The 12,605-nt window shown below is 38.5% G+C and overlaps 1 protein-coding gene across 1 annotated transcript; it reads right to left on the bottom strand.

Annotated features, from left to right (window-relative positions):
* Positions 1 to 629: 629 nt before the first annotated feature.
* csrp1a (cysteine and glycine-rich protein 1a) lies at positions 630 to 11,284 on the bottom strand. Its single transcript, XM_073823430.1, has 5 exons — positions 11,153 to 11,284; positions 6,558 to 6,726; positions 3,931 to 4,060; positions 3,705 to 3,798; positions 630 to 1,391 (listed from the first exon to the last, which is right to left on the bottom strand). Exons 1-5 carry the CDS (start codon positions 11,259 to 11,261, stop codon positions 1,315 to 1,317), a joined length of 579 nt encoding a protein of 192 aa, XP_073679531.1. The 5' UTR covers positions 11,262 to 11,284; the 3' UTR covers positions 630 to 1,314.
* Positions 11,285 to 12,605: the final 1,321 nt, after the last annotated feature.

The raw sequence follows: 12,605 nt of genomic DNA, 5'->3' as shown, positions 1-12,605 counted from the left end.
TGAAAATGTCTGGCCAAACCCATCCAAGCTGACAGAGCTTGAGAGGTGAAGAGGCGAGGAGAAGAATGGCAGACAATTGCCAAATGTTGATGTGCAAAGCTTGTCCTGAGGCTGTAAAGGTGCTTCAGCTAAGTACTGAGTTAAGGGTATGAATACTTATGCAAGTGACTTATCTCAATTTTTTTTATATATATTTACAAAGTTGTGACAATTCTGTTTTTGCCATTATGGTATATAGTGTAGATTGATGTTGGGGAAAAAAGTAATTTAAAGAAGTTTAACATAAGGCAGCAACATAAAACAAAGGGGTTTGAATACTTTCGCAAGGCACTGTATACACTGAAACTAGCTCTGCTTACTTGCAAGGCACATTCACGTTACAGCAGTAACTACACATTTGGTCAAAATTGAGTTAAGGCTTAAAATGGACTTTGTGACAATTGTTTTGTCTTGTGGCAAAGTCTCCTGGTTCAATTTTGTCCTGTTTCAGAGAAACAAGAGTGTCAACATGTTTGACCAGCTGGTGTAAAAACTTTAAAGGCATTTTTCTCAGTTTCAGTGTTGGCGTAGTTACTGCACTTTGCCTTTGGAGGGCAGAGTACATAAACAAAATCTCTCACACATTTGCATTCACCAATTATTCAGTTTAATGGACACAAATAAAAAAAGACACCAAAATTGTGCATATTTGTACATTTACTTCTATAGCATCTTCTTAAAGTACGTGCAGAATGCATATGTTGGATATTTTTCCATTGATAGCGAAATAAATTTAGTGCATCTTAAGCAGGGAGTACTTGAGATTCTTTCATGCTTCGAACAGAGCTGAAGACAGCATTCTTTGCAGTGATTAAAGCTCAAACAAGCATGTGGTAAACTAGTAAACTGGTATGCAGATCCATTAGAGAACAGACAGTACATCTAAGCAGAGGAATACTGACGTAACCGCACAGCTCAGGTTCCACTAAATCTGTGCAAACTCAAGTGATCATCTAAAGTGAGCAGATTAAGTCTTAATCCCATGTTTTGTTTACATACTTGACGTTCTTCCAAGCATTTGGCAGTGTTTGAGAGTTAAGAAGAGATGTTTATGGGTTTAAGACAATGACATGATGTCTGGTGGAATGTGTTGAAATGTGGAATATGTCTAGGTTTAAACACCTAAACTCTAGTTTCCTTCTTGGCTGACACTGGTTTCCTTTTTGAAGACACTGACATGCGCTCACCCGCACTTTGTACGTGAGCAGGAGGTGTTTCGGTGCTTCTACAGATGCTTACGATTGGGGATTGTGGGGTAAGTTGTGTCATGCTGATTTATTGAGTGTGTGACAGCGCTCCAGCACCTTGACCGTATCCAAAGCCCTTTGGTCCAAAGTTTTTGGCATAGCAACCTGTGTAGAGCACAAAATAAAGTTAATAAGGCAAGATTGTTTAGAAAATAAGAAGAAAATGATTTCCCAAATTTTCTATGGGGAACTTCAATTCGTTGCTGAAATATAAACTTTCAAACAGTGGCTTTGCAAAGTAAAAACACACTGAATATGTAATAAAGTCATTATATTTAGCAAAATACTCCTCTCTAGAGTTAGCTGTTGAGTTAAATGTCCGGAGGTAAATTAAATGTTACAGGCCATATTGTTTACAAGCTGTTATACTGACGTCTTTGTGTGGTTAAAACACTCCCTGCTGAATAAAATAATAGAAACCATCACAGTTGTAATGGTTTGTAATTGATATTTGTTGTGGAAACATTGCAAAGCATCAACTGTTAAGCATTTAAACCATTAGCTAATGGTTTCCAGTAGCAGGGTTGCCAAGTTCAGGATTTTTTCTGCGAAATTGTGCTACTTGTGGTTTGTTGTTGGTTTTCTTTCCACCGCGGTTTAAATATTTGACATATTGCATGAATTTAATTAACTGAAATGTGTGTATTGAAATGTTTTACATTCTACCAATGATAAAACCGCTAGATTATGAGCTTTGCGAGGGAGGGGACTTTGAGCTCCTTTAAAAAACCAGACAGCGTGTTTATGATTAGTTTCAAGTTGAAATTGTGTATAACACATACAGTTAAGTACAAAAGTTTATATACACCTTGCAGAATCTGCAAAAATTGTAATTATTTTACCGAAATAAGAGGGATCATACAAAATGCATGTTATTTTTTATTTAGGACTGACCTGAATAAGATATTTGGCATAAAAAAATGTTTACATATAGTCCACAAGAGAAAATTATAGTTAAAAATAACCGTTTAAAAGTTTATATTCTTAATATTGGTTGTTACCTGAATGATCCATGACTGTTTTTATTTAGTGATAGTTGCTCATGAGTCCCTTGTTTGTCCTGAACAGTTAAACTGCCTGCTGTTCTTCAGAAAAATCCTTCAGGGCCCACAAAATCTTTGTTTTTTCAGCATTTTTGTGTATTTAAACCCTTTCCAACAATGACTGTATGATTTTGAGATCCATCTTTTCACACTGAGGACAACTGAGAGACTCATATGCAACTATTACAGAACGTTCAAATGATCATTAATGCTCCAGAAGGAAAAAACTATGCATTAAGAGCCAGGAGTGAAAACTTTTGAACCGAATGAAGATGTGTAAATTTTTCTTATTTTGCCTTAATGTATTTTTCTTCATTTAGTACTGCCCTTCAGAAGCTACAGAGGATATTTACATGTTTTCCAGAATACAAAATAAGTTAAATTTACCATAATTTTCATGCATTAATTTAATGCATTCCTTCTGTGATAGTTGCAACTGAGTCCCTCAGTTGTCACAGTGTGAAAAGATGGATCTCCAAATCATACAGTCATCGTTGGAAAGGATTCAAATACACACAAATGCTAAAAAACCGAAGAAATTGAAGGACCTGAAGGACTCATGAACAACTATCACTAAACAAAAAAACAGTATTAAGAATCAAGTGTATGAAAACTTTTGAACGGGGTAATTTTTATAAATTGAACTATTATTTTCTCTTGTGGACTATATGTAAAATGTCTTTTATGTGAAATATGTAATATATTCAGGTCAGGTCTAAATAAAAAAATAACATTCATTTTGTATGATCCCTCTAATTTTGGTAAAATAATTAACATTTTGCAGATTCTGCAAGGTGTATATAAACTTTTGACTTCAACTGTAAAAGTGACTGTAACATATGGATTTTATATGGGAGTGTTTATATGTTAAGTTTTGATAGTTAGATGGGCTTTTTGGGGCTATTTTTTATTGGCCTTTGGGCTGGTTTTGTTACATAGACCTGGCAACCCAGTCCAGTAGTGTGTTTTGGGCCATAATCTGTTAGGATTTATTGTTTTTAACATGCCACCAATATAAGGCGACAAATTCCCAGTACATATGTAAGTATGTGTGATAAAATACAGAGTTTTACTTGAAACTTTGTTTCATAACCAACAACTCTCATAGCTTATAGAAATTATTGGATAGGAGGCACACTGCAAGTGATGTTAAGTGACAGTTTGTTCATACATCAGCAGAAAAAGCATAGGTTAGACTTGATTTTGGGATTTTTGATTCGTTATTGGTTCATGAAAATGAAGCTTGACTCGATTTTGTCAACTCAGCCTTAGCTGAGTTCAGTGTTTTTACTCCATTATGTGGTTCTGGATGGTTTCTAGGTGGTTGTTTGGCATGACTCACTAAAAAGAAAAAGGATAACATTGGATACTCTGCCTTTGCAGAAGATTTCTCCATCCTTGTCAGCTAAAGTTGTGGATTCCAGTCCTTTGCCACACTTTGCACATCGGAAACAACCCCTGTGCCACGCCTGCAGAAAAAAAAGACCACAGTCACTTAATAAAAGACCATGTCCATGTCTTACAGAGCCAAAAGTAGTGGCTTAGTTAATTTTTGTGCATCATGACAGCATTTCCTTCTGTCATTTCTGCTTTTGGCTTACATTTCCTGCCCCTATGACTTTTTCAGCTGCGTAGACGGCCTTGCCACACCGTGGACAAACATCAGAGCCGCCAAACTTTTGAGCAAACTTGGATGTGTTGGGGTTATTGGTTGGCCTGTGTTCCTGAGCCCTAAAATCAAAAGACAAACAACATGAGAGTCAGGTACTGCCAATAACATTGGTCACAGTTTGCTAGATTCATCCCAACAAATCTTTAAAGAAATAGTTCCCTCAAATGTATAAACTGGGATCATTAAAACCTGTTCCAAGACTGTTTGACATTCTTTCTCATGTGGAACACAAAAGAAGTAGTTTTGATGAATGTTCACTCTGCTCTAATGGGGACCAAGAGCTGTCGAAAGTCTTAAAAGGGCAAAGCAATCTATGAAGGCATCATAAAGTGATCTTTACAACTTCTGCACTATATTTTAAAACTTCTGTACTCATATGATAACTTTGTGTGAGGATTAAAGCAACATTTAAGGCATCATTCACTTGTTATGGTTAAGCTCAAGAGCAGCATGGATGCTCTGCTATAAATGTAGTAGGATAAACTGTAGTTGGTTGCTTTATATGTTGGTCTTACACTCCCTAGTGTGTGGTTCTTGGCCAGAATAGGCAATGAAGTAGACATTAGACAGCCAAAGTTTAATTTTGTGAGACTAGATGCTAAAAGAATGAAATATGTAGCAATATTTAAAGCATTCACTTCCAGAGCAAAGATTTACTGATAATGTACTTCTTGTACCCCCTTGTCATCCAAGATGTTCATGTCTTTCTTTCTTCAGTTGTGAAGAAATTATGTTTTTTATGGAAAACATTTTAGGATTTCTTTTAAAATAGTGGACTTCTATGGTGCCCCCAAGTTTGAACTTCCGAAATGCAGTTTAAATGCAGCTTTAAAGGGCTCTAAATGACCCTAGCCGAGGAAGAAGGGTCTTATATAGTTAAACGAATGGTCATTTTCTAAACAAACTGACAATTTATATACTTTTTAACCTCAAATGCTCATCTTGTCTAGCTCTGCGTGTACTCTGTGTATTCCTGTTCAAGACAGTTAAGGGATATCGAAAAACTCCCATCTCATTTTCTCTTCCAACTTCAAAATCGTCCTACACTCTTAAAAATAAAGGTGCTTCACGATGCCATAGAAGAACCTTTTTTGTCTAAATGGTTCCATAAGCAACCTTTAACATCTGTAGAACATTTCTGTTTCACAAAAGGTTCTTTGTGGCAAAAAAAGGTTCTTCAGATTCAGTGTTGTTTTCGTCAACGATGACGATGACGAAATCATTTCGTTGACGCCACTTTTTTTCATGACGATAACGAGACGATGACGAGATAAAAATGGCTCGTTGATGACTAAAACATGACGAGACGTGTGTGAGTTTTCGTTGACGAGACGAGAATAGACAAATGTTAGTGGGTGGTCCGTCAGACGTTTAAAATGCATGACATTTCCGCTTATTGTGCATGCCAATTAAAACTTAAAAAGTATCTGACGCTATGGCAAGCCGTTTTAGCATTAAATACTCTTTGCTATACTAGTATGGCAAGCCGTTTTAGCATTCCATCCTTGTTTGTCTTTTATGTTCTAAAACATTCCTTCATTATTGTAATTATTGGTGAAAATAGTCGATCCGGAAGCTCACATTGTGTTGAACTATAGATCTGCTATTTTCAGAACTTATAAGTGACACTACCCAACAGCAAAATACTTACTGACCTACATTAATTTGTTAAAAGACTACTTTTTTCCCTTTTTTGACTAAAACTAGACTAAAACCTTTTTGACTTTTCGTCGACTAAAACTAGACTAAAACCTTTTTGACTTTTCGTCGACTAAAATTGGACTAAAACTATCACATATAGAAGTGACTAAAATTTGACTAAAACTAAGAAGCATTTTAGTCCAAAAGACTAAGGCTAAGACTAAATCTAAGATGGTTGTCAAAATCAACACTGTTCAGATTCTAAAAAGGTAAGAAAAAGATGGTTCTTTAAAGAACCTTTGAATGAACGGTTCTTTGTGGAACCAAAAACGGTTCTTCTAAGGCATCGCTGTGAAGAACCTTTTAACGGACCTTTATTTTTAAGAGTGTGCATTGCAGCAGAGGTGTTTACAAAGTGAACATGCAAAGAAGATCAAACACCCTTTTACAAAAAATAAAAAAGGCATGTAGGACAATTTTGAAGTTGGAGGAGAAAATGAGATGGGAGTTTTTCGACATACCCTAACTGTCATGAACCGGAATACACAGAGTACACACAAAGCTGGACAAGATGAGCATACGAGGTTAAAAAGTATAGAAGTTGTAATTGTTTTAAGAAAATAACTGATTGTTTCGCTAGATAAGAACCTTCTTCCTCGACTGAGATTGTTTAGAGACCTTTGAAGCTGCATTTAAACTGCATTTTGGAAGTTCAAACTCGCGGGCACCATATAAGTCCACTATATGGAGAGAAATCCTAAAAGGTTTTCTTAAAAAAAACATAATTTCTTTACGACTGAAGAAAGAAAGACATGAACATCTTGGATGACAAGGGGGTGACTACATTATCTGTACATTTTTGTTCTGGAAGTGAACTTCTTTAAGAATCAAAATGCAAATGAAGTGTATTCTTACTCCACAGTTTTAATGCCCAGTGACTCTCCTTTGTCCATGCTGAGAGTTCCTGCACCAGCGCCGTAGCCGTAGCCCTTGGGTCCGTATTTTTTGCCGTAACAGGCCTTGCAGTAGATCTCATTCTCATGGACGGCTACAGTAGTGCTGTCTAGATTTTTCCTGCACACCACTGAAATGAGAAGGATGAGTGAATATAACAAAATACATAGATAAATGTGACCTTCAGCTTCAAGATTTCAAAAACATAATGACAGTAACCTGGTTACCAAAGTAAATCTGTTGTTTTAGCTAAGATAGATATCTAAAAGCGTGGCAAATATATTATTTAGATAAGTATAATTTAGTTTTCATCGTTTTATATAAGGAAAAAAAGTGCAATTTCTTCTATAAATCCTAAAGTCTTAATAAAGTCTTGTCTGTCTAGAAGAACCTTCAGGGTTCTGTTCTGTGCTTATTTTTTCATTAAAAGCATGTTTCCCCCCCTGCAGACAGTCTGTCTGGAATGCAGAGCCCTTTGAGCACCCCGAGTAATATTATATTTCATAAAGTGAATTATAGAGACACCCAGAAGAGGGCGCCAGAGAACAATCTTGACAACTGTTGGGGGAAAAAACCTGATGTTACACTCTTAAAAATAAAGGTGCTTCATGATCCCATAGAAGATCCTATTTTTGTCTAAATGGTTCCATAAAGAACCTTTAACATTTGAAGAACCTTCCTGTTTCACAAAAGGTTCTTTGTGGTGAAAGAAGGTTCTTCAGATTCTAAAAAGGTAACAAAGAGATGTTTTTTTTAAAGAACTTTTGACTGAATGGTTCTTTGTGGAACCAAAAATGGTTCTTTTATGGCATCGCTGTGAAGAACCTTTTAAAGCACCTTTATTTTTAAGAGTGTACCTACTTTTCTTCCTTTTATCATTCTGTTAGTTCCATCCTTCTTTTTTTGGTTTTATTGATTTCTTCTTTTCTTTTCATCATTTGTTCATTTTTTTATTCTTTCCTTTCTTCCTTGTTTTCTCATTCCTTCCTTTTTTCTGTCATTTGTCTGTTTGTCCATTTCTTTCTTTCTTTTGTTTGTTGTTTTTTCATTCTTGGTTAGTTCATCCTTCCTACTTTCCTTACTTCTTTCTGTTTTTGTTACTTCTTTCCTTCATTTGTTCCTTTCTTCATTCTTCTCCCTCAGTCTTTCCTTTTATTCTTTCCTTCCTTCTTATATCTAGCTCATTCCATCCTTTCTTTCTTTCTTTCTTTCTTTCTTTCTTTCTTTCTTTCTTTCTTTCTTTCTTTCTTTCTTTCTTTCTTTCTTTCCTTCCATCATTTTGTTCCCTCATTTCATTTATTTGTTTGTTGCATCCATTCCATCCTTTCTTTCTTTCTTTCTTTCTTTCTTTCTTTCTTTCTTTCTTTCTTTCTTTTGTTTGTTGTTTTTTCATTATTGGTTAGTTCATCCTTCCTACTTTCCTTTTGTCACATTTCACGTCTGTTTTTGTCTCCCCCTGTCATTTTGTGATCTTTTGGTTTAGCCCTCGTTTGTGTAATCACCGTCACCTGGGTTTAATTATCAGTTACCCTTTATAAGTCTGTCTTTGAGTTCAGTGTATTGTCGGTCCTTAATGTTGGTTGATATGTGTGAAGATCTCTGTTCCTGCCTTGTTCCTCTTGAAGAGTTATATTAAATATAGTTATTTGTTTGAATACCGTCTATCGTCTCGTCTCGTCCTGCACACACCCGTAACAGAAGGACCGACCGAAACCGTTCACGGCGTCTTCCCCTGCGTTTCTTTTCCGTTTTTTGTATCAGTGTTTGATTTATTTTTTTTCCCCGTCATGGATGACCCCAACGTTTTCATCATCCTCCTGGAGCAGGGGAGCCGTTCTCTCGAGGACCACACCAGAGACTTTGTGCAACTCATACCACTCACGCACTACCCGGACAGCTGCCTGTGCACGTTCTTTCGCAATGGACTTAACATCACCACCAAAGCGCAGCTGTCCGGGGATGGTCCTCGAGAGAGCATCGCCGAATATATCGAGTGGGTGCTGGCGTCCTGTAGATCTTCCTGGACTGTCGGCTTCATCGAGGAGGACTTCAGCCCCACTCTTGACCCAGAGAGCAGCAAACCATCACCCCGACACGCAGAGCACGAACCCGAGCACACCGCGGATGAGGGACTAGAGCCGCAAGCGACAGAGCCAGAGCCCTCTCCAACTGATCAGGTGCGTGAGCCGGATTCTACATCTGCGACGGTGGATTGCGACGTGGAGCAGGTGAGGGAAGTGGAGAGCCCTGCCCACTGCAACACCGCTGGGGGTGAGCTGGAAGACATCTCTGGGGACTTAATTGACTTCTTTTCCGAAGTTGTGGAGTATAACACGCCTGATTTAATAGACTTTTTCTCTGAACCACTGGCTTGCATGAACTTCCCCCCCACCCGCCCTCTTCTGTCTGGATCTGCCTGTTCCCCGCTGGTTCCGCCCAGCCGTCCTGAGTCCCCGCTGGTTCCGTCCAGCCGTCCAGAGTCCCTGAAGTCATCAGCCAGTCCCCTTGCTCACCCTCAGCCCACCATCCATGCAGTGGGCTCGCCGCAGGGCTGCCATGCTACATCGGTGGCAGGGCTGGAGGATCCCTCAGGTCCGCCTCCAACCTCGCAACCCAGATCTCCACCTCGGACCTCCGACCCTGCGGCTCCACCACGGCTCTCTACGCCCTCAGCTCCACCGTTGCCCGTCGGCTCACCAGCTCCACCGGGCTCCATCGTCCTTCCGGCTCCGCCTTGGTCAGTCGTCGACCATCCACCGCCTCGGGACTCCACTCCTCTGGCTTCGCCTCGTCCCTCTGTCCCTCCGGCTCTGTCAGGCTCCTCCTTCCCGTCAGCATCGCCTTTGTCCTCTGTCGCTCCGCCGCGGACCTCCGGATCTCCGCCTCCGCCTCGGCCGCTAGAGCCTCCGGTTCCACCTTGGCCCTCCAATCCGCAGTCTCGGCTCTCCATCTCCGCCTCGGGTTCCTCTGCCAACTGCTCCGCCTCTGTCGGTCGGCCCCCTGGAGTCGGCGGTCCTTCCTCCACCATGGCTCCTCCCTCCGTCGGCTCCACCGTGGGCCGTCATCCTGGCTGCGATCTGGGTCCTGCTCTCCTGCTTCAGGTCCCTCCTGTTTTCTCCCTGGCTCCTCCCACCGTCGTCGCCCCCTTGGACTGTCGTTTCTGTCACTTGGACTTTTTTTTTGGTCCCCCTCCTTCGGTTGCGTCCTCCGCCGAAGCCCCCTCCCTCATGGACTCTAGGTTTCTGGTTTTCCGCCCCTCTCTTCTTTTTTGTTTTTCTACGGCGCGAGGACGCGCCTATTCGAAGGGGGGCGTAATGTCACATTTCACATCTGTTTTTGTCTCCCCCTGTCATTTTGTGATCTTTTGGTTTAGCCCTCGTTTGTGTAATCACTGTCACCTGGGTTTAATTATCAGTTACCCTTTATAAGTCTGTCTTTGAGTTCAGTGTATTGTCGGTCCTTAATGTTGGTTGATATTTGTGAAGATCTCTGTTCCTGCCTTGTTCCTCTTGAAGATTTATATTAAATATAGTTATTTGTTTGAATATCGTCTCGTCCTGCACACACCCGTAACACCTTTCTTCTTTTATCTAGCTTCTTTCTTTCTTTCTTTCTTTCTTTCTTTCTTTCTTTCTTTCCTTCCATTTTTTTTCTCCCTCATTTCATTTATTTGTTTGTTGCCTTTCTTTCTTTCTTTCCTTCCTTCCATCATTTTGTTTCGTCATTTCATTTATTGCCTTTCTTTCTTTCCTTCCATTTTGTTCCCTCATTTCATTTATTTGTTTGTTGCCATCCATTCCATCCTTTCTTTCTTTCTTTCTTTCTTTCTTTTGTTTGTTGTTTTTTTTTATTTTTTTATTATTGGTTAGTTCATCCTTCCTACTTTCCTTTCTTATTTTATCTAGCTCATTCCATCCTTTCTTTCTTTCCTTCCGTCATTTTGTTCCCTCATTTCATTTATTCCTTTGTTGCTTGATGTTACACTCTTAAAAATAAAGGTGCTTCACGATCCCATAGAAGATCCTTTTTTTCTAAATGATTCCATAAAGAACCTTTACCATCTGAAGACCCTTCCTGTTTCACAAAAGGTTCTTTGTGGTAAATCTTCAGATTATAAAAAGATAAGAAAGAGATGGTTCTTTGTGGAACCAAAAATGGTTGCTGTGAAGAACCTTTTAAAGCACCTTTATTTTAAGAGTGTACCACCTGGTCTGTGGTATCAAGATGCAGTTTTATGACCCTATTTTCACTGCCTCAAAAATATGTACCTTTTTAAACATTTTAATGTGTAATAATACATATGTGAAACAACCAAATTGTGACAGCTTGCCCCTTCAAGTACAGGTTTAAAGCATTCTGGCACACTTGTTTTCATTTCAGCACTGAGTGTTTTGCTTGCAGTTGTGCATAAGATGAATAATTATTAACAGTCAAATTATATATTAATCCTTTTTCATTAAAAAGAGTTTGCCCTTGGTAAACTGTGTTAAACCAACTGACCTACTGATATTGTGTGGACTCATGGACACTAGACACAGGAAAATTACAGGACTTACTGCACAGGAAGCAGGATCTGTGGAAGCTCCGCCCTTCACACTGCACTTCCTCTGCAAAGTAAACTGTTTTCTGGCAGCAGCCACATTTGTTTCCACCCCCAAGAGGCATCCTGTAACACACACACACAGACCCGACCTGAAATCACCTACTTTTTTACTTTATGCAATAAAAAAGATAAAGAGTCTTAAATCCAGAAAATGTGTGTGCAGGTTAGGTTTAGGTGTAGGATAAGGGTTTCGAAAACATTTTGAGTAAATGAGAAGTCTTGAAGTTCTGTAAATACTGTATATGTAATTATACTGTAGTTGCTCTTGAGCATAGAAAAACAAGAGAACACATAAAAGTGATGGCATACCACAAGAGAAATGCAATGCCAAAAAAGGCATTAAGATTATTAAAGAATGCATGTCTGAAATCTGAAACAGGGTTGTTCTGATATAAAAGCACATACTTGTTGTGATTCCAGAGCACAACTTGAACTTCACTGCTTGGCAAGTTTATGAGTTCCCTTTTCTAAATATGCCTCCCGCTTCATTAGACTAACATTGTAATGGATCTCCAGTCAGATGGAATTAATTTAATCTGACCTTAAATGCACGATGAGAGTTTTAAAATTAAGAACCCACACTGTGGCACAAAACAACGGAAAAATAAAAAGATTCAGTTGCTTTTTGCTTGGTTTTGTCCAGATGACTGAGACTGAAGCTGTTTCCAAAACCGCTCACTAATCCCCTATATAGTGCATATATCAGGTGTCGGCCAGATTCAAGATACTAAAAATAATAAATACATAAAATTATGAACACATTTCTGTTGCCAATATTTAAGTAATATTTAATGATTCTGAATGTATTAAGCATTACAATTGAAATATTTCTACACATGCTAGCATAACCAAATTTACAGTATTTACTAGGCCTAGTTGACATATCTACACTACATTACATAAAAAAAAAATTGAAGATAATTTGACATTTTGGCTCATTTATGTGTCTCATGTTCTATGAGAGCTGTGTGTGGAGGGAGGGAAGCATTGTGTTTACCTCTCTATTTTTCAGTTTTTCTGAATATCTGAATGTGTTTCTTCATCTATTTGCCCACATTGTTTTGAACTATACTGTATAGCTGTGCGTTGCGATCAGGCCCGTCCCAAGCATGGTTGCAATGTGTTCATTGTCAAACTCCAAAATTTGATTATTTTTAATTCTTAAAAAACACCATTACTTTATTTGAAAAAGTTAACAATTTTATTTTATTGACAAAATATTTTAGTTTTTTTTTTTTTTAGTTTTTTTTTTTTTTTCATTAGATAAGATAACATTTTAAGTTGTCATACAGTGAGGGGAAAAAATTGTTTGATCCCCTGCTGATTTTGTATGTTTTGTATGTTTGCCCAATGACAAATGGTTTATTTGAACAGTGAGAGACAGAATAACAACAACAAAAAATCCA

The sequence above is a fragment of the Garra rufa genome, chromosome 18, assembly GCF_049309525.1.
Source record: "Garra rufa chromosome 18, GarRuf1.0, whole genome shotgun sequence".
In the NCBI taxonomy this organism is placed as follows: Eukaryota; Metazoa; Chordata; class Actinopteri; order Cypriniformes; family Cyprinidae; genus Garra; species Garra rufa.
This window is presented reverse-complemented; position numbering and strand designations above follow the sequence as displayed.

Coding starts and splice junctions, on each gene's coding strand:
- csrp1a (XM_073823430.1), bottom strand. CDS start 11,261: ATGCCTCTTGGGGGTGGAAACAAATGTGGCTGCTGCCAGAAAACAGTT. Junction 6,727..11,152: donor CAGATCCTGCTTCCTGTGCA/GTAAGTCCTGTA, acceptor TTCTCATTTCAG/TGGTGTGCAGGAAAAATCTA. Junction 3,799..3,930: donor AAGTCATAGGGGCAGGAAAT/GTAAGCCAAAAG, acceptor TTTTTTCTGCAG/GCGTGGCACAGGGGTTGTTT.